The sequence below is a fragment of the Phaenicophaeus curvirostris genome, chromosome 1 (genome assembly GCF_032191515.1).
Source record: "Phaenicophaeus curvirostris isolate KB17595 chromosome 1, BPBGC_Pcur_1.0, whole genome shotgun sequence".
Lineage (NCBI taxonomy): Eukaryota > Metazoa > Chordata > Aves > Cuculiformes > Cuculidae > Phaenicophaeus > Phaenicophaeus curvirostris.
Genome location: NC_091392.1, coordinates 118,569,229 through 118,596,709, shown reverse-complemented (window position 1 = coordinate 118,596,709; position 27,481 = coordinate 118,569,229). Strand labels below are relative to the sequence as shown.

At 39.9% G+C, this 27,481-nt stretch overlaps 1 protein-coding gene across 11 annotated transcripts in view; it reads left to right on the top strand.

The window, feature by feature from the left end:
* The first annotated feature begins 261 nt into the window (after window positions 1–261).
* Window positions 262–27,481, top strand: part of KDM6A (lysine demethylase 6A) — a 154,022-nt gene continuing 126,802 nt past the window's right edge. For all 11 annotated transcript variants that reach the window (XR_011338828.1, XR_011338829.1, XM_069872962.1 and 8 more), the window contains exons 1-2: window positions 262–462; window positions 611–674. Coding sequence is in view for 9 of the 11 variants with exons in the window: in XM_069872962.1 (XP_069729063.1) it covers window positions 305–462; window positions 611–674 (222 nt within the window). In the remaining 2 variants the exon portion in view is untranslated. The remainder of the gene's footprint in view (window positions 463–610; window positions 675–27,481) is intronic.

Sequence of the window (27,481 nt, the reverse complement as noted above, 5' to 3'; positions counted from 1 at the left end):
CCCAGTCCCCAGCACCGGGGCTCCTTTCCTCCTCCCCCCACCCGCCAAGCCTCCAGCACTGGGGCTCCCTCCCTCCCCCGTCCCTCCCTCCTCCTCCGAGCAGCGGGGCTTCCCCCCGCCTCCCTCCCTCTCCCCTCCCTCCCTCCCTCCCCCTCCCTGCCGGCTGTTGTTGTTGTAATAAAAGTTGTGGTGTGTGTGCGCGCCGGGCACCCCGCCCCGCCCGGCGCTGGGGGGTGTTGGGGGCGCGCACGGGGGGGGGGGGGGGGTGTGTTGCGATCGCGAGTTTTAATTACGCTGCGTTTCCATGAAATCGTGCGGAGTGTCGCTCGCCGCCGCCGCCTCTGCCGCTCCTTTCGGTGATGAGGAAAAGAAAATGGCGGCGGGGAAAGCGAGCGGCCAGAGCGAGGAGGACTTCGCCAGCTTGACAGCCGAAGAGAGAGAAGCCCTCTCCGGCCTCGACAGGTACCGCCGCCCCCGCCCCGGCCCGCGCTCCCGCCGCGCCCCCCGCCTCCCCGCCGCGTGAGCCCCGTGTGCGGGGCCGGCCCGCCGGGAGCGAGCCCGCCCGAGCGGGGCCCGGCTCCTCACGCCGCGCTCTCTCTCCCCTCCGCAGCCGGCTCTTTGGATTTCTGAGGCTTCATGAAGATGGCGCCAGAACGAAGGCCTTGCTGTTAAAGGTAAGCGCCGGGCTTGGGGCTGCGTGTGCGTGTGTGTGTGTGTGTGCGTTGAGGGGGGGGGGGAGGCGCCCCGCCGCCCCCTCCCCGCCGTCCCGCACGGGATCGCGGTTCGGGTCGGAAGGGGCCGTAAAAAGCCCATCCAGTTCCAAGCACCCCCTTTCCTCTGCTCTTTGCTACGGGCAGGGACGCTTCCCGCTACACCGGGGCTGCTCCAGGCCCCATCCAGCCTGGGCTGGGAGGGGGCACCCGGGTGCCACATCCGCACCCCCCCTCCCCGGTCCCCGCACGGGTCATCGCGGGGCGAAGGGCTCGGACGCTTCGGCCGCGGGACGGGACCCCCCGGGACCGGGAGAGATCGGGGCGAGGGGGTCGGCGAAGATTGGGGGGGGGCAGTGGCGGGGGGGGGGGGCGCGCGCGGGGGCGGGAGTGGGGGGGGGGGGAAGAGGAGGAGGAGGAGGTGGCGGGGTGGGGTGGGGGGAGGGCGCGCGCGCGCGCGCGGCACCGCCGCCGCTGCTGACGTTGGCCTCGCCCCGGACCCCTCCCTCGTGATTTTGGCCCCGCGCGCGCGGCGGGGGCCGGAGCGGGGCGGCGCGAGCGGGGCTCGCGGGCACCGGGCACACGGGCGCGCACACGCACACGGGGCCTGGGTGGTGGTGGTGGTGGTGGGGGGGGGTGTTGGGGGGGGGTGTTGGGGGACAGGACTCCGAGCGGCTCCCGCGGCCCCGGAGATTTGTTTACTCCGCCGCTCCGCGCCCTGGCCCGGCGGCCCCGTCCCTCCTTCCCTCCCCTCCCGGCGTTGCCTGGCTCGCTGGGGAGCGCGGAGGCCCGCGCGGCCTCCCCGGAGAGGCGTTTGTTGCCGTGAAAAGTTGTTAGCCCTGTCATTTAGTTAAGTAATGGCTGCTCCTGTCGGCCCAAGATGGCCGGACAGGGAGGAGAAAGGGAGAGGGGGGGAGGCGGGCGGGTGGGGGGGGAGGTAAATACGAAACAAACACCGGGAACCGAGGAGCCCCCGGGCCAACTCGCCCCGCGCCTTCCAAGTTCTTCCCGGGCGTTTTCGGGGCGCCCGCGCCGCCCTCATTAACCTGTGGCACGTTGCGCTGCCCGCCCCGGAGCGGCCGACAAAGGCTGCTTGGGCCGCGCTGCCCGCCCGAGCGCGGGGGAACTCGGGCCGCCGTGGGGGAGAAACACCGCACCGGGACCGCCGCCTTCTCGCTCCCGCGTCCCGGCGTGTTCCTGTCAGTAGCGCTGCGTTTGACACTGTGTTCATCCTATTGTTGTGCCCGCGCTGGATGCTGACGTTTTCGCGTGGAGAATTTCTTTCTGTCGCCGGTCTCGGATGATCGAAAAGACTTGATTCTAAAGCGTGTTGAATTCGGTGGCCCAGGCCCTTCCTTGCGTTTGGGTGTTTATTTCTGGCATGATTGGAAAAGCTCAATGTCAGGACGCGGGGGGAGGGGAGAGGGATGGAAAAGAAAACAAGTACACTTTTCTTTGTGCTTGTGTTTAAAAAAATCTCGTGGTTTGCTTTTGATTTTCAGGGTTATTTATAAAGTATTTCTTCCAATAAATCAAAAAGGTAGGGGAATGACATGCCAGGCCGATTAAATAACGTACATTAACTGTTAGTGGACCAGAATTAATGTCTGCTCTGTGAATGCTGTTGGGGCCGTCAACAATATTGGAGAGAATCGAATTTGGGGTAGAGCTTATGGATGCCGGATAGAAAATAAAAACATCCTATGTGATTAGATCATCTGTCACTTAACATCGCTAGGTTAAGTTTTATTTTGTCTACTGTAAAATTAAGCAACGCTGACAGCAGTCCACCATACTATGTGAGCTTTGAATCCTTTCGTGCATATAGGGCATTTCCTTTTTTTTAGGCTAGTTGATTAAATTTTTAGTATATACAGTCCGTTTGAGATGACTGAAGTTGTGGGGCATTTTGATAGTTTGGGTCATTTTTCTAGAAACATCCTTGCTTGTTCTCCTGCTGTATCAATGCATGAAACCATGCAGCAAATACTAAAAAAAAAAAAAAAAGTAAATAAAACCCCAACCAAATATTTTGCTATTTCACCTCAGTTTTCTGACAGTGTTTTGGACATTCAGGAATTGTGCGCTGACTCATGAAGCATATTCTTCATAAAACTTGTCTGTGAGAAAAGTAGATTGTTGAGGAAGTAGGAAGATTAAAATGTGACTGTTTAGTGGAGAGTTGTTTGAGAGGAATTTCTTGGCTTGAACCTGGTTTTGTTTTGTTTGTGCTTTTTACTTTCTGGGAATTTGTACGTGCTTTAATTATTGTGATTGCTATGTAGGAATTTGTTAGTTTTAGGATGTTTGCGATTTAATTCCTTTTCTGTGTGTGTAGCTTCGTATGTTCTGTGCTCTACAGAAAGGTTTAATTAATATAGCAAATCGCTTTAATTCCGTGTAACAGTTATTTTAGCTGTAGAAAGTGTGGCCCTGGATACGTGCATTTTAGTAGTAGGTTTTACAATGGTAGTAACAAAATCTTTCCTTTTGTGCATGTAGCAACAACAGCTAACAAAGACACTAGACTCCATAATTATGAAATCCTAACTGAGTGATTTCAGAATCTACAAGCCAGCGCGTTATAAAGTAATGTGAGATTTATGTGGAAGTACAGCAGGTAAGGAAAACCATTGAGTCATGTTTCCCCGAGGAATCCTTCACAAAGGCGAAAATTTATCGGTACCCCCCTTGTTGTGAGAATAGAACACTGGCTATTGAACCTTTAAAAAAGACAGGCTTGTAGCTGTGTCTCTTCTGTCAGTGCCTGGCGATGTTCCCTCCTTAGCCGTGTCTGAGGATACTGACTGGAGGGGGTGGTGAGGTCCTCGGTTGCAAGCATTGAGGAAACTGCTCCGTTTTCTACACAGGTATTTGTGCAGCAGCAGGATTTTGCTGTAGGCTTAAATTCGTTGTCTCAGTATGAGGAGGTGCTGCTCTTGATTTACTGGGGCTCTCTTGGCAAGAGGCAGTGCATTGGCTCAAACCACTCGCAGGCCGACCAAGAGGTTTTGCGAAGCCTTTGCAGCGGGAACTCTGGCTTGATGAAGCCACACCATGACAGAGTTTAATATGAAGAAATCTTGTGTCTTTTTCAGTGATGGAGGAAGCTTGGGGTCTGAAGCTGCAGTGTAGTTGTAGGGGTTGTGTTCCAGGTCTGGACTGCCATCCTCCCTTTTTCGTAGTTTCGCTTTATAGGGTGTATGGCTGTAGTATTGTGAGCTAAACTTGAGTCCTGCTGCTGGGTGTAGCAAATGAAAAGAGCAGATAAGACACTGGTTCTGTACAGTTCTATGAATTACGGAAGTTACACACTAAAGGCCAGGGATATTGTATTGTTGCTCCATGTATTTGATGTGCGATAAGCCAGAAGAAATAAAACTTTACTGTAATTGTGTACATGCTGTTAGTGTGTGTGACAGAAGAATAGAGTTTTCTCATGCAAAAAATTTTGTATTGGTGAAAAGGAGCTTGAAAATTGTAATTTGCAGCTTGTGTGGTTTTAGGGCAGAGGGGGAAATTGAAAGAGGGGGGTCACTGTTCAAACTGGTTCAAAAGCTGAAAATCCAGTGTAGCTAGTCTTGTATAGGAGAAAGTGCTCACTGTTACATTTCTGTAGTTGAAGAACATTAATGTGGAGGAGGGAAAAAAACCCACAGACACAAACCCAAAACAAACCTCAAGCCCCTGCTGTTACACCTCTCTACCAGGAAGACCTTGTCGCAGAAGGTGAAGCTTAAAGATTACTCAGGGGGAATTGGGCATGAGGACATCCATTATATTGGAAGTGAATTGCAAAGCATTTCCTTTTCCTTTCTTCTTTTCTTCCTTTTTTTTAATGGTACTTTCAGTGTTTTGCCCAAGTTGACTTTCAGTGACAGACCTTCATTTCATAAGCTATGTAATTATTTGGCTTCTGTACAGATTTAGGTTGATGTAGCTGGTATAATGTATTTGGTGTAAGGTGCTTGTTAAATCCTACTCAATGAGTTTAATCAGTTTGTCATATCCTGTAGAAAAAAATTGAAGCATTTTTTCCATTTAAAACTATTATGTTGAAGTCAATTTAAAGAGATGAAGTAGTTCCAGGCAGTACACCAGTTTTGGGTCTCTGTTACCTCTTGTGGTTTTGCAGTCCTTTTGTTCCAGCTGATTTTAAAAATGATATTTCCTTTGTGTGAAGGCCACATGTGTTGACAGAATTAACAAGGTGATTATCTGTGCTTTTATTAAGCATACAAAGTAGAACACAGTGGCAATGTTCTTTCATTTTTCTTATAATTGTAGGTGTTGTTTGTTTAAAAATAGCTCCGGACAGTGTGAATTAGTGTATATTGACTGTGTCCCTTTAGTATCGACATTAATGTTAATTTTCTACTAATCTATAATTAAATAGCCTCAGTTTTAATTAAAACAGACTGCTTGAAAAATAACTATGTAGGAAAACATTTTAGCAGATTAGTCTAGGTGTATTAAAGGGTTTTTTTTCTTAATAACTTTGGAAATGTTTCAGCTTAATGTATTTTCATCAAAAAAAAAGAAATATTGCTATAAAAGAATTGCACTGCTTGACTTATAGAATGGCAGTGCTGGGAACTGAGAAACTGGGAATTGGTACCATGAGACATTTGTAAAGCATTCCAGAAAGTGGGCAGTCTCTCCAATTTCTGTAAATTTATATCTGAGCTGTTCCTTCATGTTTTTTAAATACATTCTGCATTTCTTATTTGTTTATCTGGCATACTCTCTGTTTATGTGGAACAAGTTGGAGTTGGTTAAAATTCTGTAAATTGTGTTATGGGTGAAATTGTATACTTTCTTGAAGGTGTCTGGAAGTGGAGAACATTAAAGTAAAAATGTTAAGTGCGTTGGATAAATTTGGACTGATGTATAGTTTTTTTTAAGATCAATATTTTTCTGTGTGGAATTCAGGCTTTTTTTTAAAAGGATTGGGTTTTTTAGGATTGAGTTAAGATGTAATGGATGACACATGCTGTAGCTCATGGTTGTACCATCTTTAGACTTTGGTATTTTTATATTCTGGTGCTTAAAGACTTCATAGGTTTGTGATACTTCACCTGGTATTTAAACCAACCTTTTTTTTTTTCACATGGAAATGACATCTTACTTTCTGTTTAGGTGCGAGATACTTGATGTGTTTCGATACTTTCAAAGCTAGCGTTCAAGGAATATTTCTTTAAAATAGTATGTTTTATTGCTCAACTCATACATTCTTGAATATTTTGGATGTTTAAGTTTCAAGTGTTGTGTTGTAAGGTAAGGAAATTGAAGTCAGAAATGTTACAGTTGTCATCTTGATATGTTGGTGTAAAGGCAAGGATGAACCTTATATCTACAAACAGTGTGCTTTTGTAGAAGTGTAGTTAAGATTGTGGGACAGCTGGCATATTGGTATTTGCCTTGCAGTAAGCTTTGTTTGGCATTAGAGTGTTAGTAGTGAATAGAGTAAGATTTTTCTTTGTTTAGTAGTCTTTTTTTTTAAGGAACAAATGTTACATATTGTAGCTTATAAGTACTGGTCTACTGAGTCGGGAGGCTGAAGTGATCTTTTTCTTCAAGTGATATGCTTGCATAGACTTAAGATAATTCCTGCCCTACTGAGTCAATAATCAAACAGACAAGACAGGCAGCTATCTGGGATGAAGGAGAAATCTTATTGTATTTTAGGTGCTGAGAAATAGAGGTTTGGATAAATCATTAAACTTCTGTAAGTGTGAGGAAAACGTGTGGCAAGGGTGGGACACAATTGTTCTCCTTCAATTCCATTCTGGTAATTCATCTTCTGTTGGTCTATTTGTGGATCACAGTACTTGTGGACTCTAGCTTTTGAATTTCTACATAGGTAACCTCTGGTACTGTACATGAAAGAGAAATAAACAATGTAAAGCTTTTTGTCTGTACCTAGTGTTCATATGTGCTCTCTGTGTAAAGCATGGCGCTCTGCCTCTTGCCAGCCTTTATGGCTGTTTGTTCGCTGTAGTGGATTGAGTGGACTTGGTAATTATAGAGGTAAGATGTGTCTGTAAGTGCTGATACCATCTGAAGTGTTGAAAGCATCATCTAAAAGCTATACCATATGTTTGTTATACTGTTTTAGAAAAGAGTAGATATTTCATGCTTGGATAATGCTGCACGTAGAAACATTTGCTTTCATTTCTTTAGTAAGATGGTACAAAATTAATGAGTGTCATGGAAAATATTTACAGCTATAAAGTGATTTTGTACTGATCAGGATTTGTCACAAGACTTTCCAGTACCTCAATAATATGCTGTAGCCCACTGTTGTTATTTATCCACCTGAGAATTAGGCAAACTTACGTTCTGTGGAAAAGCTAAGCTTTGGTTTCCAGCCTTGAACATTCATGAGTTAAACTTCAGGTTTCTCTCTCCTTAGTGAGCAAGTATTGCCCTCTTTGGCCCTCAGCTGATACAATTTTTGAGGAATGGGAGGGATTCTTTCAGCAGTCTGAAAGGGAAGGAAGTATTGTAGTTTTAAAAATGCTAAGATAGTTGTGTAAAAGCTAGTTACTGCTGCAAAGGGCTTAGACCAGCTTCTGCGGAAATTAAGCAGATGGGCCGCAAGTCTGAGGTGAACAAATACGAGCTAGGTGGCTGGTTTTAGTAATGGTTCAGATAATTCCAGAAGCTAATCTATTATTGTGCTTGCTCTGAATGTGTATATACAGATGTCTACAACTTCAGTCCTCTAGTTTCACACATATTTTGTGTTTTATATGTATAACTCATGTAGTTTACTTCTTGTTTTAATCTCCCTACTTGGCAAGGTTCTGCAGCTATGATACTTAAAGTATGACATTTGAATAATATATCTTTACAATTAAAAATGGAAGTGATGCTCCTTAAACTTCAGGTCTCAACACAGAGACCAGTTTTTGTTACAGATCTTAACAATGCTAATCTTGTTCACTAGCAGAATACTGCTTTGTAGTTAAAACCAGACAAAATTGAACTATGTGGTCCTTTGTGGAGCTGTGCAGAAGGCTGCCAGGATTTGTGTAGGTGTACCTGAAAGGATAATCTTGGTACTTCATGGAACATTTTTATTAGGAGGAAAGAGAGCAACTGTTGGTCTAATCTGAATTTCTTGGACTAGGGAAGATCTGTAAAATAAAGGAAGATAATTAAATATCATATGTTATCATGGGATAGGCACATTGAGGAAATAGCTGTAGTAGTTCTAACTCCTTTTGTGGAAAGGCTGTTTTCAAGGCAGGCCTGTTTCAAGACTAGTCTGTTGAAAGCTTGCTTTCAAGACTAGTTCTATTGATACTGTCAAAAGTAGGATGTGCCGTTTGATAGTTTGCTTGTGGACCCAGTAAAGTTGGTTGAATGGTACATTTTTAAAATGAGCCTCTATTTGTCAACATGTTATAGTGGATTAGGTATTATTCTTGATACCGAATACTACTCTTTGTATCCAAAGAATGGTAGGAAAGTATTCCTTGTGTAAATAAAATACTGAGTTAATGAAAGGATAGCACTTTAGGCGTGTTTGGGAGTGGAATGATATTCTTTCTCAGCTACTTTCACTTTAAGAGCATAGGAGGATGCATGGTTTACCATCAGAGCTGTTTTGACAAAATAGTTTCCCTTATGGTTCTTGTATTCACTATGTAGCATTCACAGAAGCAGCTTGTTTAATTAAGATGTAGAATTAAGAGCTCATTTTTAGTTTTGTAAAGGGAGTGACTAGCAGTGTGTTATGTATTGCAACCAGAACACTATATGTCTACGTATAAATTTCCTTTGTGGTAAGTTGTTAAATTAATTGTTGTTTGTTAAAATGGCTTTAAGTCATTTCCTTTTTGCACGGTGGCATGTTGAGGATTATGATTCACTTCTCATTATAGATTGGTTATTAAAGTCTAAAGCAGATTGAATTGTGCATGTGCTTTTATTTTAAATTTCTGCTTGCATTTTGAGAATTTAGAGGTTCTGAACAGTTTCAGGATATCATTTTTAGCATTAGTCCTGAGATCCAGTGCAGTGGCTTTTAATGTAGAGGGCAATAGGTCTTTTTTTTTGGTAAAGAATGCCAGAATATATGTAAAAAAAGGACTGTAGAAGAAAAGTTACTGTTAGGAAGCTGCTTTATGTCATTGTGGATATGGCTCTGGACGGAGGAAAGATGTTGAGGGACTTAGGTTGAGTACTTCCTGAATTATGTTTGAACCTGTGTCTACTGAAAATCAGGCCTCTATTTGATCTTGAGGAAGAGGAGAAAAGAAAGTCTTTTGGGAAGGTTTTTCAAAATTGTAATAAAAAAAGAGATTTTCAGTTAAAGGAAATGGAGGAAAGGTTGAAGAAGGATACTTGGAAGATTAGATGTGAGGAAGAGTGGGAAGCGAAGGCATTAAATGAGTGACACAGTGATGCAGACAAAATGGGGGCAGAGAGAGTAGCAGCTTCTTTCCAACAGCTACTTGTCCCTGGATACTATCTAACTGTGGAGCTGGTCCCTACCTCAAATCTTTTTAAGAACTAGGTAAATAGGAATAAAATAGAGGTAACAAAATTGAGGAGAGTTTGTGGAGGATGTGGACAAGCTTAAGAGTTGTCTGAAAAAGACAATGGGTTGTGTGCTGTAAGTTCTGAATAGAACAGTGCCTTTGCTCTCTCCCATTTTTGAAATAAAAGTAAGGCATGGCTGTAGAAGCTGCTTCTTGAACTAGGAGCAGTGACTGCATTATCTGTGGCTGTATCTTCTACTGCTGCTTCCCTTATCCTTTACTTCCACCTCAAAGGAGAGGAAGGGTAAAGAAATTTACTGCTTCTGTTCCTCAAAGTGAAAATGAAGGCCAAGAACTGTCATGTCTGTTTTCATGTCATGTTTTGTTGCCTTTAGATTTGAAGGGTATAGAAAGCTGAGAAACCATGTAAGATGTAGGTAGATATATTAAAAGGCCAAGAAATAGTTTAAAGCATGGAATTGAAAGCCTGTGTAAGAGAGAATGATGCTGATGTAGAGAATGTGATGGTATAGTTTAATGCAGCAAAGTGTTGAAAGAGTCCGAGATAAAGTAGAAGGATAAAAATGGACAACATCATTATGTAACATCATAAAGCATGTCATAAGCAATCTCTGGTAGGAAGGAAAAAGTGGAATGATGTTGGGAAGAAAAAAAATATAAAAATTGAGTACAATGGTTAATAAACTTTAATAGCGCTTCTGGGCATGTTACAAATATAGCAGCTAAAGGTAGATGATGCACACCACGGTTCCTAAAACTTTGTGTTCTTAGTCTCTGGTGTGGTGCACAGAAATGTTATTTTCTGAGTGATTTGAGTCTCTACGGGATTTTAATGGCTGAAAGGGTGGACCCTTTGAGTCTGATTTCATTAATGCCTGAATGTTATAAATTTTCTAAGATGGGAGACTACAAAGCTCATTAAGGACTGTCTGACTTCAAGTGTTACCTGTCGAAAAGAAAAGTAGTCTTAAGGGTCTTGTTTGCTTCTTAACCAAATTTTTTTTTGCTTATTTTTAAAAAGAAATGAGTGTTTATTTGTTCCTTTCTGAATTCAAAGAAAGGGGTGCATATAGTGTTTACTACTTATAATTCTGGAAAAAGAATCCCTAGTTAGAAACGGTTCAGCTAATTTTGAATCAGAGCAGTACATCACCTTCTATTCCTTGCTTAAGAGGTTTTGGGGAAATAAAAAAAATGTTGTGCATGAAAACAAAACTTTAAGCATTAGGCAGTGTTAAGAGATAAATGTCTGAGTCAGCCTCTTCTGGTATCTTTTATGAAAATCTTCAAGTATACCTTTAGCATAGGAGTGCATGTAATATAATTCATAAGTTATGAAAGCTCTCCACTACAAGAACTTAACTGTGGTCACTATGTGGAGGAAACTAGTTGTTGAAATGGCTTTAATGCCTCTTCTGATTATATGTGAGGAGGATTTAGAGGTGTTTCTGCTTATAGTGGAGTTCATTTGTTGCCTGTGTTAAATGAGATCACAAAGACCATCAGGGGCCACGTTAACTAATGAGCAGAATGAGGTCTTATTTTCAACCTTAAAAGGGCTCTGGCTTACAAGTTGTATGTTGAAAAATGTATTTTTCTCAGTTTTCTGAGACAAGTTACGCATTGCCCATCTATTACTATCTTGATGGGAATCTTTTCTATGTGTAGTCTCAATATAAGACATTTTAAAAAGTTTATTTAATATAAGTAATTCGAAAAAGTATCAGTGGTTGAATGGGACCTGGAAAGGTGACACTTTTTAAGAAAAAAAAATTGGAAAACATGACAAAAAACTCTATTGTAGTATGGAAATCTGTTGTAGGGGAGGTGGGTGTACTTGGGAGAGTTGGAAAAATTGTGGAAGGTTGTGTAAGGCTTCCCAAGGTAATTGTGCACCACAGGGATATAATTGTTGTGTAGGACTTCAGTGCCTAATCTTGAATATCGTTTTGAGTTAATCTGGAAATGTAGAAGTTTGGAAAACTGTATGAGGAAAAAGCTGGAATTGGAATATCACAATATGTTTATTCCCTGTCAGCAACAATGCTGACATTTTAAGTAGTTGTTGTTATTACTACTACTATTATTATTATTAATTAGTTGAGTTTCTTCCCCCGTGGCTCCTTGGTTTTTGCTTTTGAATGGTAGGATGTTTTCCTGTAATGCCAGTTGCGAACTTCAAGCTTGCTTGTATCATGGCCAAAAAACTGAGAACAATGATGACTCCATTATATCCAGTGAAAAAGGAATCTTTTGTACTACTTAGTTTTAATTGCTAATTAAGCTAAGTCCTTGGTAGTGTGAAAGAATGGAATAGTTTATGCCCTCCACTTTGGACCAGTATTTGCCGTTCAGTTGCAGAGAATGATGGAAGGGGTGATTTTTATTACGATTTCTAGATGAAAGTGACCTTCCTGAGAAAGTGAAAACAGGTAAGAGCACTCATTTTGTACAAAAAGCTCTCAGAATTCAGAGAGCGCTTGCACCTGTGGAGCTGAGGAGCAGCTTAGGACTACTGTGCTGCTTGAGAAGGTCTAACAACACCACCTGACCCCTTTGAAGTTCTCCATGGATTCTGCCTGACTGCCTGCTTCAGTTTGTTTACTTAATGATCAAAGGTATTTTAGATTGTCCAGACAAGTGGCAGGGATCTTCTAGAGAAAGCTTGTTGATTATTTTAATTTGTTCTTGGATGGTTGGTTGTTTTGGTTTTTTTTAATATTGAGTGTAGCTTCCTTAATAGTGAAGCACTGGTTCTAGTGCATTAGAGCTCATTTTAAAGGTTTTTCAGTGTAGCTAGGTAGGAATTTCCTAACACCAGGAAACTGCCTCAAGAGGTCTGGGTGAATGGATATGCAGATTTACAGATTGAAACAAGAAAGCAAATTCCAACTACAGGTCATTTCACAACTTTCTCCTCAGGGCTTTCTCACTTCCACAATCAGGACTCAAATATGGAAGAAACCAGTTCAAAGCAATTCATTAATGACTAGCCTAAGGTCTGTCAGGCTTCAGACAGCTGGAAAAGAGAAGTAACATACTTCTGCTGCAGTGACTTAATTTTCATGATTTTTCTGTAGTATTTGAGAACCTTTCCAGATTTTTGTCATGCTGTTGCTGAAGTTAACCTGTATGTTCTCATAAGATTTGCATAGCACCTTGTTTGCCAGTGAATCCCTTTTCTAAATAAAAAAAAATCAACTACTGAAGACTACCAGCTGTATTGGTACCTGGGTTTAAGAATGAGGGTACTGTCAAATTTGGATGACCTCTTTGTGTTTGTTTGCACTTGGATCTCAATTGGACAGTAGTGTCTGCTGCTATAGCTGTTCTGTCATTTCCTCTTCCTTGGCAATCGCTACGCGGTGTATGCTGACAGAAGTTATTCTGTTAGCACCATTGCACTGTTATGTGCAATGTCAGAATCAAAACTTGTTAGAACTCTTTCCTTTTACTCCGTTGGGTTATGATTGAACCGAAGTGTGTGATTTTTTTTCTTTTTTTTCTTCTTGTCCTAGTGTCCAAGCACATAGAATATGGTAGAGCTGATTTTTTTGTAAAACAGCAATGCAGTCTGTAGCTTTGCCTTTGTGTGCTGTTGTGATGCTTTTTGTATTAATTTCAACTTTCAGTATTTTTCATGTTTTCTAAGGAATGAAAAATTCTGATCAATCTTAAATCTTGTAAGTAATGTAGTTTAGAGCCCAGGTCAATGTGATATTGCTATTTGTTACCTCAAATGACTAGAAAAACGATGTGATGTTGTACTGCACAGAGTTAAACTCTGGTTAGGATGAAATATTCTCTAGATGAAAGTTATTCTGAAGTGATAGTTTTTAAGGAAAAAAAACATTTTTCAGAGTTACTGCTTTTTGTCCTTAATAAAGGTGTATCAAGTTATGTAAGTTCTTTACTCTGTTGCAGCTGCTGTATCAACTTCCATTTTAATTATAAGCTGCTGTGTTTTTTTCCTTGGTTTTTAACTTTGTTAGGACAAAACATTGGAAAATGTACTTTGTGTGTTAAACCTGCAATGTAGGTAGAATGACTAGTGTTACTTGGATGGCGGGTAGAACATTATTAAACAGCAGATGATGCAGCATGTATGTAACTTAATATTGCTTGTCAAATTGGTAATTCATTTAAGTAGAATAAATCCACATTTTCTGTAGAAGCTAAAGAACAGGCACTAAATGAATAGGACAGGTACCGTGATACTGCCTCTTCTTCCACAGTCAAGTAAGGGAAGTAAAATAAATTGCCATGTCTGAGTAATTTTGGCTCTTAGTGTAAAAATTGGTTGCATTGCTCCTTGGAATGGACATTAAAAATGTAATGTTGTATTTTCTTCCTTCACATAAATAAAAATCTTGGCATCTAATTATTAGTCTGGTTGGGCCTCTTGCTTTGTATGTTGAACTTAAAGGAAGGTTCCCATAACTTTGGAGAAGGAAGGGGTACCTCTTGGGAGACACAATAGCAGAGCACCTGCTCAGGTGATTGAGCTGAAATGAAAGGTGAAGTTTCTATGGCTGAGTGGCATGTGCTGAAGAGAAGTGCCAGTGAAGTAGCACTTGCATGTTTGCATGAAGCTGTAGATCTATGTAGGTTGTCTTTTCTTTGGCTGCTTAGAAACAGCTAGAGCTTAAAGCTCCTGTGTAATGTTGGCCTCCTAACCTCTCCAGCAAGTTAAGAGATTCATCTTTTTGTGTGTCCCCTGTTGTTCCTCCCCTGGCAGTGTTTCTAGCTCTGCTTATCTTAAATTCTGCATGCACCAAGCCCCCTGTCTGTGTTATGATGTGTGAGGTGCTGGTCCTAAGTCTGCATGTAGTGATACAGAAGTGTGTGGGTGAGAGGGAGGCACATACACATTAATTTTAGGAGAATTAGTTTCAAACCATTTTTTCAGTATTACTAATTTAATTTTCCACCTTTCCTTCTGCTGTTATGCTTTTCAACTAATACACAAATTAATATGTGACCCTCTCCCCTAATTAATTGTGGTAATAGCACTTTTTAATATACAGTGTATTTTGGAGTGAACATCAGTGGTTTTCTTAGATGTCATCATGCAAGTATTTAGTGTTTTATTTGTGTGTGTAGCCTGCATTATCTGTGGGGAAATATCTTCAATTCAGTATCAGCTATTTTTATGCAGGCATGAACTATGTAAAAACCTTTAGTTTTGACTGAGCTCTTAGAGGTCTGAGTTGTTCTGTGTTCTCAGTGAGTGAAATGTTGAGATCTCATACCCTATTAATGTATCTGAACTACTACAAAATCTTTGTAGATATGGTTACCCAGAACTTTTTCCAGTGAGCTGAATTTAACTCCTGTGAGACTTTGCCATATATAACAGGTGTAGGCCTAGGAAGCAGTTTCATATGGACTTTCTGGAAGGAAAAATAACTAAAAATATGATTGGAATGGGAGGAGGAAAGAAAGGGCAGATGCATAACCACAGACTCTGGGTAGTGGGAAGATTTCTAAGGCAGTAAGAGTAAAGTGGCTAAGTAGTGTTTCTGGAGATGTTGCAGCAAGGTAGAAAGCACAGTCCAGGTATGCAGTAGAGTCGGAGGTAGCATGTAGCTTGGACCACATAATTAAATCGTAAGTTACGTGCTTATCTTCTCTCATATGTTTAAAACTACTATAACCAGTGGAAGGAGGAATCTCCCAAGATTTTGGGAAATAGCCCACGTTCAGGACATAAATGGCCCTATTAATTGTGCACTCTAAATATAAGTCTCTGAAATACAAAAGTTTTTGCTTCCATCGGGCTATATGGTAGGTGAAGGGAAGGAGATCACAGGCTGGAGAAGGCTTGCAATGCTAAAATTGGGTTAAGAAGTACATCTTACAGTGGTGTTTTTTTGATTTTGGAAGTGTCACCGAATTGCAAATCTGCTCTTAGAGCAGAGTGGTATGTGCTGTTTGCTTCACCTGCAAACCTCTTTGTCAAATACAAACTGACCAGTTAGTTGCCTCTTGAGTAGGTGAGTACCAGTAGTTGTAAGTGAATCCTGGATATGAACGAGATATCAGCTCACCTTTGTTGGGCGAGTTTTGAATGCGCATCTGGTATAGAAAAGTTTTTGGGAGGAGGGAAGGATGTTTGAGAATTGCAGTGTCCTTTAGCTAGTGAGAGCTTTGCCATATGCAGGCCTTCTAGAATACAACTACTCAGATTCTTGTAGTAAGAGAAAGGATTATCTCTGTTTTCCTTCCTCTCCACTGCGAATTCAATATGTATAGCACAAAATTGCAGTTTATGCAGTGAACTTCTTTTCTGTGGTGTCTTATGTCCTTCCAGATTTCTCTAGGAAGGCCAGGGAATGAAAGTGTTGTGCCTGTGGACATAACTCTGACTTCCATGAGTGATGCTCCGTCTTTTTGGGTCTGTAATGTGCTTGTGCTTATTTGCCGCTGTCTGCAATTGAAGTAGAGGTGCCTGTGGCGTTCCTGTGGTTCAGTTCTTAGTCTGCTTTCCAGGAAGACTCAACTCTGCTTTTTTTCTGAACTTGGTTCCCACCTCTGCCCTTCCCCCCCATACCCAGTGATCTACTTTTGTACACCAACTTTGAGATTTACGTGCCATCCTTGTCACACAACTGGTCATGGTTGTAGTGGCTTAGGTGTCCCTGAGCCTTCCTCGTGCCTGTACAAGACAGTGCTACATAAATTTTAGTGGTTTTCTTGAAGCACGGAAATGTTCTTTCATTTTATCATGTTAGCAGTTAGGTTGATGACATTTCTCAAGGCAAAGTCTGCATTGCATCACTACTGATGTAACAATTCATACCTTTTTGCTCAATACATTGACTACGGAGTACAGGCACGTCTTATGCAGCTAGAGTACTAACAGCTGCTTCCCAGTGACTGTTGTCAGATATTTGTGGACAGAACTGTGGTTACATCTATTTCCTGTTTTCAGGACATTACTTAATTGCTCTACGCCTTCTGGAAGGTCTCATGCAAGATTCCACTTGCTGGCAAGCTATGTGTTAAATTTTATTGACAAAAATCTTTTCAGTTAGCATTTTTATACTTATGTCACTCTAAAAACCTGTTTCACCAAACCAGAGCTAGAGTTTCTATTTAAATGGTATATTACATTTTCAGATGAACTTTACAAGAATAGTGATACCACTATCTATAGCATTCACTGTAGTCACACAGCTGTAGCTTTAGACAATGATAGCTTTCCGACAGTGAAAGCAAGTAGTAGCATTAGGACATCAACAAGGAAAATAAGTGGCACTTTTTAAAAATTTTAAAATACTGTTCCAGATTTAGGCTTGGGTTGATGAAAATGGGTAATAAGTAAGTTATTTGATTCTTGAGTTCTGACCAAAAATGACAGCAGAATCCAGGGGTAATTGTGTTTTGTTGGATCTGTTTGTCTGATATTATTGATAATGTCTGTGTTCTGGAGAGAAAAATCGGCATTCGTGGACTTTGGGAGCTAAGAGCATTTAAATGTAACAGGTGATAGTCTGTGTTTTGGAAAAAAGAGTAAGTATGAGTTACAAGCCTAACAACCAGATAAATGGTGCAGGTGAAAACAAATTGCATGCCTCTACCCATTTGAATGTGTGTGGGAATGTGTTTGGAAAAAAAAGTACTATGAACAATTACTTGGATCATGCTGCTTTTAGGGAACTTGAGATGGTAGCTTAGCATTATAAGACTTTAAAAAATGCCCTTTCTAATGTAACCACCTGAATGCCTGCTTTTGTTGTAGCCTATTATTGATAGTTCTTGAGGTCAGAGAGCTGTTCATTCTTTTAGTACCGTTCTGTGGGTGGTGATGAAAGTTGGGCATGAGACATCTGAAGTTATTTAAAAGATTGTATCCAGCCTCATTTCTATTGGGGTTTGGGGCTGAGGGGGGGAAGGAGGTGGTTGCTTATTTAAATGGTCTGTTAACAGAAAGTTATGAATAACTTTTTTTTTTTGCTTCACAACAACTTTAATTTTCTATATAAAATTTTGGAAGTACGTCACAGAGCATGTAATGTTACTGACTTTGTGGGTACTCTTCTACGCTTTCATTTTTCTTTTCTGGGGAGTTGCTGAACTAAAACTTTTCTTCATATTTAGGAGAAGATTACTCCACAAGTGAGTTTCGAAAAGCAATTACCTTTGTGTAAAGGAAAGCTAGTTCATATGAGGACAGGAAGCTTCAGTTACAATGTTAGGTGGTACGGACATACCTGCATTGTTAGTTCTTGACTTGTTAGAGTAATCCTGAAATTAAAGTCAAAGTATAATTTGAAAGACCATAATAGGTGGGCTTGGTTCTTAATAAATTGTCTGCTAAAAAATTGCATTCGTTCATTAACTGCAATTTAAAATTGAAGTTCTATAGAGAGAATCCGAGCACTGAATCCCACTTGTATTTACGCTTTTCAAACGACCAGATTTCAAATATTGTCTGTGGGTTTGAGGGTTGTAGTTACATGCTTCACTTATAGACAGTATGTTTGCCTCCTGTCTGGATGGTAGGGATGCCATAGTTCAAAACCTTAAAAAGTTAGTTCAGTCTTTTACCTAAGCTTTCCCAAATACTTTTATCCAGAAGTGCTTCCAGGGCATAATCCCTTTATTTTGCAATTTAGCTCTTTATATAAAGTAATTGGTATTGGTCTGTCGTGTTCAGATAGAAATTCCTTTCAGAAGTCTCATGCAGAGTTTTTTAGAGAAAACAGAAAAGAATATGTAGATTTGCATGAGAGCTTCCAGCTGGTTTTGAAGTCTGTCCCCCTTATGGTGCAGGCAGTTATGTCACAGGTACATAGATACATATTATTACATTTATGAAAATCACTATTAAATACTGTTTTTATAACTTTTAAGTGCTCTTTTGCTTCTACTGTTGCAAGATCCCAGTTTTCTGATTCTTCAAATCCTTTTTTAAATTTTCAGTTCAAATTTATACACATTTGTTTGTCAATGCTGTTGTTGGGGTGAAAAAGCTCTTCTGTTCCATGGTGTTTGTATGTTGATAGTAGCTTTTGATTTGCTAAGCTAAATAATTGGAGGTGTTTTGACTTCCTTTTGCAAGAGAGACTCTTCTGCTTTCCTCTTATCTCTGTAGTTCTCTTCTGAATTTGTTTTCTGAATAGAGGGAAATTTTATAGAATGCTGTAGATCACACCTGTGGAGATTCTCATGGTTTTAGAACAGAATGCTCCCTGCCTTTTCTACTGCAAGAGCTTGAGAGTATCAACTACCAGGGAACAAATTCAAAAGAAACACAAGATGGTTCCTTGCAGTTACTCTGTGGATTGTGCACCAGACTGGCTACTGGTCTGATGTATTGTGGTCATCTTATGCTTGTTGGAGATTTATCCTCTGTTGAACTCCAGAATCGTGTACTTTTTTTTAATTCTTCTTTATGTTGACAGCATATGCTCATCTTGGTTTGTTGTCTCATAATCCAGTTGCTGTACCTGAGTAGTTTTGGTGGGGGTTTTTTGAGCAATTTTAATAAGCCAACTGTTGCAGAGTTCAGGATCTTAAATGGTTCCATTATGTTTTGCTACTGCATGCCTACTGGATTTGCTTTCGAAAAAATACGTCTGCAGCATGCTGATGGGTGTTTTCAAAGTTGTAATGTCCTCACCTCATTATAGTTGATAGACCTAAAATTATACAGTAAATTCAGTCCAAAGGCCAGTATTGTATCCCTGCAAATTATGGAGATAATGATAGGCTACCACCAATAAGTGTACTTAAAAGGTGAACTGCTATAATACTAATGTTGGATTTTGTGCTGCTTGGACACTATTAAATACCTATGAAATGGATTTTAGGTAGAGCTTGGTCTGACTCGTAGGAAAGATGACAAGATGTTGAACCATATGTGATACAAGTGCAGGTGACCATGATCAAGAGTCTTAAATCTTGTTCCATTATTATACAGAACAGAAGGAATAACTTTTAACAAATTTATTTGTGCCTGTTCCATGTTGTGCAGTGTAGCTGTGCTGTTAAGTGTGAGGGCACTAAGGAGAATGGAGTTGAGATTCTGTTCCTTCCTGCCTGGGTGTGTGAGGGAGTGGCATAAAGGTAGCAGGTGAGTGTTTACATCTGTAGAGGCAGGGAAGTAAAATTTGTAAGAGCTGCAGATTTTATTTTAATATATTGCAAAAACTTTAATTTTTTCAAGTTACCCCACAGCAAAAAGTTTCAAGCATATATTCAGTATACTGGATTTTTTTGTTATGATAAATTAAGAGTCAGGTTTGTGTTGTTTGTCCTGCAAGTCTGCAGAAAAACTAACAAAAACCTGAATTTTCTGTGTACAGCTTCTAACAACTTGTAGACTTTAAGGAGCACTTCCACCTGCTTAGCAGGTGGAGAGGAAGGAAGAACAGAGAAGAGAGGAAGCCCCCCCACTCTTCTGCCCCGCCCCCCCCCCATCCTGTTAGTGCAACCTGGCCCTGACTGTGCTGGCGAATTGGCTGAGAAGAGGAAAGCAGTTAAAGCCTTTCCATGCACTGAACTGCAGTGCAGACCTTGCTAGTTAGATTTTCCCTGTAAGGCGCATGCGCCTTATGAGGTGCCAGTTCTCCATCTGTGCCCAAAAGGCAGTGTAAATCTCTTGTATGTTCTGAGCTTAAGCATAAAGCTTACACACCTCCTGTTGCTTGTGCAGGACAGGCCACAGCTAGTCCTGAATGATGAGGTTTGCTTTTTTGGGGTATAAATAAACCTATTACTGCAGGAAGCTATGGAAAATGAACCTTTTGTGCTGCAGTTGACACTTCACAATAAGGAATTAAAAAGATTGACACTTGGGACTGAGTTGCATGCTACCCTTTGCCTTTTATGATTACTTGAAAATGTTTTTAATTTAATTTTGATGCATTTTAAAATGTTCTTAAACTGTTTCACCTTTGTAGTTTTTCATCCTCCCCAAACATTCTCTGCAGAGGGCTAATCACTTGTTCTCTTGAGTGACTGGCACGGTTGAAGTGATTATTATGTGGAGATGCTATGTGTTGGGTGAGTAATAATGGGGAGGCTGTTGTGCTGCCAGATGGAGTAGGGATGGAATGATATCATAGTGAAGAGGGTGCTGTTCTTCAGGACTTGAGTAAAGTGTGATTTGTCTGCTCTTCTTCTCTGGCGTTCCCCCGATGAAGGTTTCATCTCACTTGCGCATTCCCTCTCGCTTCTTTATTCTGGCTGACCTTTTATTTGCTGCTTCTATGTGTACTCTTTAGAACTTTATTCAGTGTCTGATTCTGTCATGCTTGGTTCATAGGTTTTTGTTTTGTTTTGCTGTTTTACTTGTTTCCTTTCTAGGGGAATTGCTTGCTCGTGGTGTCTGTTTTGACAGGGATTTTTCTACAGTGTATGGTGGGGTTTTTATGTATATTAATGAAAGCGAGTGTAAAAGTGTGTGCATGTTTCCACATACCCCATGTTGATATACTTTTTCTAGTAATGATTAGTTCTACTCTTTGGGAACAATACTTGAAAAAAACCCACATTCTTCTGTGCAAATAACCTTTTTTTTTTTTTTTTTGCATTGTGAAGCGTTTTCGTTGACTGCAGTTCACTCACTTGTGTATTCTGGCAATTTAAAGATCTTCTGTGATCACTGAGTGCTGTGAGAGTGAATTTCATCTTTAAACAAAGGTATATTATATTAATGACAGTGAAATGCAAGACAGGGTTATGTCCCATTGCATCCAAAAACTTAAAAAGGGAGACAGTTAACTTCAGTGTTAAGGAACTGTCTTTTTAATGAAAACTCTTGAGTGACTTTATATCCTGGGTCACCGTTGGTGCATTTTTTACAGCCTCAAGTTAATTGCGTTTTGGAAATTACATTGCCTGTAGTTCTAAGGTTTTACATTAATTTATACTTGAAATTGATGATGTCTGCTGCTGTAAACAATGTAGGAATTGATCCTTCACCTAAAGGCCTTAGTCATTATAGCTTCAGCTGAAAGGTAAGATCATGGAATCATAGTATAGTTTGGGTTGGAAGGGATCTGAAAGTCCAGTCGTGCTGCCATGGGCAGGGACACCTCCCACCAGACCAGGCTGCCCAAGACTCCATCCAGCCTCGCCTTGAACACTTGCAAGGATGGGACAGCCACAGCTTCCCATGGCAACCCGTGCCAGTGCCTCACCATTCTCATGTTAAAGAAAGCATTATTTTATTATCAGCTATATAATTTTAACCTATGCTGTTAAAATTGAAATCTGATACAACTTTAAGCATTATTGTTTTTTAAAAAAATTGAGTTTCATATTAAGGAGTTAGTTGTGACTGGTTATAGAAACCCATGTTACTGAGCACTGTATTGTCTGTGGTTTGAATTGGTGACCTGTTGTCCGCAAGTGTTGGTGTATTGTGCATTAAGTAGTCAGAGTATGTGGTAACTGAAAATTAGGTCCAGCAAGAGTGGATGTTTTACCTTTTCCAGCTGTGTATGATAGAAAAGAGTATTTGCAAATCCTTCCATTGGAAGGAGTAATGGAATGATGGAATTGAGAAGAACTCATTATTTAGTCTGTCAGTGTTCAACTGAGACAAATGGTGGTGGGGCCTTGGACTCCTTGATACCTTCTTCTAATGGACTGCATTCTTTATCCAGTTGTTTGTTTGAAATAGTTTAATCCACTGTGTCTATGCAGGGTTGTACTGTAGTTGTGGGTGGGCAAAGGGATAGGTGGAACGGAGTTTCCCATGTGTAGGTGGAAGCTTTGTCTCTGTCAGTCTGCCTGTAACCTGCTGTGAATCATTGTCATGACTTTTGGCTTAAAATTGAGGTTGACTCAACTTGCTGTGAGCGTGAACAACTCAAGTTTAAAATTCTGTTCCCATCTAGGCAAAGCCCAAGTCTTGGTCTCTTGTATCCTATATTAATGTCCTTATTAGATGGTTTAAATGTTTTTCAGTGATTTTTTTTTTTTTTGTGTGTGTATATCTTCCCCCAGTAATAGAATTAGTTTCTGACATGGTACTTACCAGGAACTGTGGCCTTTGAAGCAGGCTTTGTTTTCTAGTTCAGTAGTATCCCTGAAAATACATAGTGAGGCATGGAGGATTGGTGTTAAGCTTGATACATGAATGCTTTCTTACTTGGTATTTGTTAATGTCCATCTCTATATTGGTTGTCAAATATGATAGGGCTTGGGAAGGAATATTCAAGAAGGAGATTTTCTATCTAGCTCCAGGGGAATGCTAATGAGAGCAGTCTATGTTGACAGCCTGCAGGGCTATTTACCCCCCAGCCATGGGATTCTTCAGGATGTGTTGCCTGTGAAAATTAAGTATGAAGTATGAAGACTCTCTTGACTAGTTTTTGAGCAACATTTGAGTGTATTGTCATTTTAGTTGGTGCTTAGTGCATATGATGATGCAAATGCACACTAGTAGCTAAAATACTTGCACACACCAATTCTGAAATCTGTAGGAATGTACCCTCTGTGCCTGTTAATGCCTCGTACTGTAAGCAGATGTTACCTCTTTCCAGGAATGCAGTACACCAGCTCTTCCATTCAGAAGTGGTACTAAGCATTAGTTGCAGGATTGTATCCAGAACATTGTATTCCTCTTATTTCCTCATTGCAATTATTTTTTGCTCCTACTGCCACATGAGGTGGGAAAGGTGAGGGATAAGGCTGGGTGTTTGCAAACATTAGCAGAGAACAACTACAGGTCATGATGGGAATTATTGCTGTGTTTTTCTACGTCTTTGCTGAGCATAATGATCTTCTCAAAACCATTTTTCTGCGCAAGCTGTTTTTCATGCACATTTGGTGATGTTCCAGTGTTGCTCACTATTATGTGAGTGGCATCCCTGTTGTCTAAGCATAATTAAGCAGCCACAAGAGAAGTATGTACGAACGATAGTGGAAAACCAAACATGATATGTGGGGTGGTACCTGTATGTGAGATTTCAGTGATGCCATGGAAAATCTTTGTGGGGAACCTTAACTGCTGTAGCAGTTAATGCTAATGTCAGAAGTATCAGTATTCTGAGACTCTTGGAAATAATGGTATTTCAGTATTTGAAGCCAGGTTCCTTAGGTGTTCCTTTTTTTTATCCTTTGTGTCTTAATGTACCTTTACCAATTTTGTCCCCTGTGGTGTTGAAAGCTCTATACTTTGCACCCTATTAGCATTAGTTTTTATATTTTATTCGTAAACAGCTCCTGACCTATTTTCAGCTCCATTCTTCTCAAATAAATCTTTTCCTTATATTTTCAGACTAAGCTACCAACAACACTTATGTCTGAACACCAGACCACCTCTGGTGCTTGTAACCTTTTGAATCTGTGTTTAAACTGTGCAGGTTTAGCAATCGGTGGTAGTTTTTTAATATTTTATAAAAGTTGCTCTTCTGTATCACCTTGTATTCAAACAGCAGTAGACTAAATCATTCTATTTAGTCCTAAGCTATGTATTTTTGCAAATATATTTGTTGTATTAGTCTTTCTAGACATTTTCATATGCACATGTATTTACATTGTTCTGTTTAATAATAATTTTATTTCCAAATTTCTTAATTCACTGCTTCATTGTCACTTTTATGCTTGGTAGCTGATAGTGTTACATTTCCAGAGACTTAGGTCTGAGTCAGGAGATCTTTGCGTAAGTCATTCAGATTTAAACTTTGGGGTTTTTTTCTTAAAACAGGTAACTACTAATGCAGACTCTGTCTTTAATCGGGTTTTTTTTTTTCCTTCTTTCTGTGTTGATTTTAATTGTATTTCCAAACTTTTCTACCCAGTGAAATCAAAACCAACTGTTTGATGCATGATGTCTTACTAAAATTGATATGAAAATCTGTAGGTGGCTAGATACAGCTAGTTTAACATTTTCAGAAAAGATAAGTTTCTCTATGAAATCTAACTTTCGAAATGTATGGCATGCTGCACCTCAGTTGTGATGTTCTATGTTGGTATAGTTAAGACTTGCGAGGATAAAATCAGATCCAGTAGTCTTAAATTTTAGTGTGTGATGAACTCTTAATTAGCTCTGGAACAATTGCTAAATTAAGGTGCTGCAATTCTACTTGAAATAGAATTATTATGGTAAAAATAACACAAAAATGTTGCTTTTTTTGGATAAGCATCAGCCATTTCAATTGTCTATTAAAAATCCACTGATACTTAAAAAAAAGTTTTTTGAAAAATAAGCATTCATAATTTAGAATGAAACTGTTTCTAAGCTGTCAACAAACAGAATGCTCTGTATTCTGTCCCTGAATACGTAATCTGAAGACTTGGAAGGTTATGATAATTTTTGGACAGAATTTAATCTATGTCCTGGATAGTGTAGGTGTCTGTACATGCATCGATAGTTACAAGTGGATCTTATTGTATTTAAAAGAAGTAATGGGGGAGGGTTGTATCCTAAAGGTGATCTCGGAATTAATGCTGCAGAGTGATTCATTGCATTAACTTCAGTCAACAAACTTTTCATCAAAAAAAGACTGGTTATGGACACTGTTAGCTGAAAACGACTGAGTTTGCTCAATTTTTCTTTGAGAAGCCTACACTGAGTTTGCATCTGTCTGACAGAAAGTGCTTGTAAAGAATGTCTTATACTTGGCAATAAGTGGTGGCAAGCTACCTCCCCTCCCCCCACTTAAATGTCACTTTTCTCCAATTAACATCGGTTTGCCCATATTCTATTTTGTAATCTGTTCTGTACTTCTGTGCTTTTTATGAAGCAGTGTCCCTCATTTTTCAATGATAATTAGCTTCGGGGAAAAATTGTTCCCAAGTTATTAGTGTCTCCTATTCTCCGTCTGATTCTAGCATTTGTTTTCGTTATGCTAATTCTCCACAGTAGGATTCTAAATGGTTATATTTTCTTATGTTACTGTTTGTTTCTTATTCAGTCCGGTCTCTAGAACATTTTTGGTTTGTGCTCTTTACCTTGCAGTTGGTTTTTATGTTAATTTTCACTTGTAAACTTGGCAACCTTGAACTTCTGCTGTTTGCTGTCTCATCTTCTCTATTCTATTTCCAGATTATACTGAAGATGTAACAGATATTTGTGTTTTTTTTTTTTCAAACGATGCCTGTGGTAGATAAGTCCTAGACCACAGTAGTGGCTTTTAAAGGAAATTCATCTTAATCCTCATCATCGAGCTATGGATGTAGCTAGCGTGTCCAACTGCTTTTCTTCTGTTACGCTGTTTATTCTTGTGTCCTCTTTCATGAAGTATTAATCATGGGAAAATAAATGGGCCAAAATTAATGATATATTTTCTGAGAAATGGATAAGGATAATCAGTTTCCATTGTTCTGTACTGGTTATTGTTCCTGAAATAAGGACTTAAGTCTTAAATAATGTTAACAATTAGAGTAACTTCCCAACATTACAATATACCATAGAAATTTTGCAAGAACAGAGTTACTGAAGAGCCCAGCTCATGTTTTTCCTTCTTGAGGCCCAGGTCTTTTGGGGCATGAGTATGTTTGTATCCAGCATGCTGTGCTCTTAATGCTCTTATTGAGGCTTTTATATAATGTATCATATATGAAATACAAGGAGAGTAAACTTGTGCGAAGCTGGGAGAGGAATTTTATAATGCGGCATGAACTTTACAAAGAGAGAGCATATAAAGAAGCTTTGAAAATGGTAGTGGGAATTGATACTGGGTATGGAAATTGAGTATTGTGCTCTCTGTACATATGAGCGCTGTCAGTGGAAGGGATCTGCTGAATTTTATATAGGTTATTTTCATTCAAATATGAATTGCATGCTTTTCTCTGCAGAAGTAAATAAGATGTTCTAAGTCCTCTACAACCCTGGAGGTGGTGTTGTTTATCTAGTCAGTTGTTAATGGGATGGGTGGGGGTGATAGTTGTAATATTTGAAGAATTCAGGCTTGTTTTTTTTTTTTTTTTTTTTTTTCCTCCTTGCCTAGCTTGTCTGGTTCACACGTATTTTATTGCAGAGCAGGAGCTAGAACTGAATCAGGAGGTTCCCAGGATGGTAGCTGTTGTAATTGTTTCTAGAAAACTGTGTGCATTTTAGTGTGAATTGTGGTGTGGAGAAAGGAATGGAAGAAAAGCCTCTTGACATGGCAGTGGGGAGAGTGAGCCCAGCACATATACAAACCTCAGCTCTTCTGGTCTGTAGATATCCCTCAGATTGACTGGTAGTAGATAGTGTGGTCATCACTTCAGTGTGCAGCACTGTCTACATAATGAATTTCTTTTCTAGAAGGGTAGACTATCCGTTAAGAGCTAATCAACACTTAATTTCTAAGCATTACTATAGCATTTATTTTATTTGTGAAGAGTCCATTTGTTTCTCTATCTGAATTTTTTTCACATGGATTTTTTTTGCGTGCTTCTGTTTCTCATAAGCTGCTTGTAAAGCCCATCCATTCAAGTCATTGATTTCTAGAGAAACAAGAAAAAAGAAGTGGGAACTGTTTTGTTGGCTGTGGCCCCCACCTCCCCAAAAGGCTTATCTACATGGATGATAGCGTTTTCTGTTGTGAACTTCTAAGGTTCCAGGTACATCTTGAGGCTTTGAGTATGTAATTTTACACCGTTGTCTGTATTAGAACACTATCATTCCTTAGCAGTTAATTTATTGCTCAGTAAAATTCAAGTGATTTCTTTCACTGTGCATTACTGCCCAGCTGTTGCCATGCTAACATTTTACATTGTTATTTTTCCTGTTTTCTGTAGTTGTCCGTGATTTTACTATGTTTTAAGTAAAAAAATTGATGACTGAGTGCACTCCCGTGTTTGCATATCATTATTATATTAGAGTTAATTATTAACATACTGTCATGTGTGGCCATTTAGTCCTGCTACTTCCATCTTAGTCATGCTTGTCACAAATAAAGAACATCATTATGTCGTCTTCTTTAGGAACAGTTCAATAAAGCTATATTGATTTTTCCTTTCTTTTGGACAATTGTTTAACAGTAATTTGAATCTGTGCTGTAAAATACAAATAATTGCAACCAGTGATTATGGAAAAGACTTTTTCTTTAATTAAAGTAGAAATAACCTTGTTCTCCTTTATGCAGTAGAGATGTAATGTGTATCAATGACTTCTGTATACAATGTTTAGAATTCTGGTTTTATCTGTTGGAATGTTTGTGGTGTGTTTTTTTTTGTGTGTGGGTTCTTCTTATTGTATATTCCCAACTCTAAGATCTTTTCTTTAAGAAAAGGTATTACATTAATAATAGCTCTAACTAGCATTTGCTTTATGGGGTTGTTTTTGTTTGGTTTGGGGTAGGTTTTTTT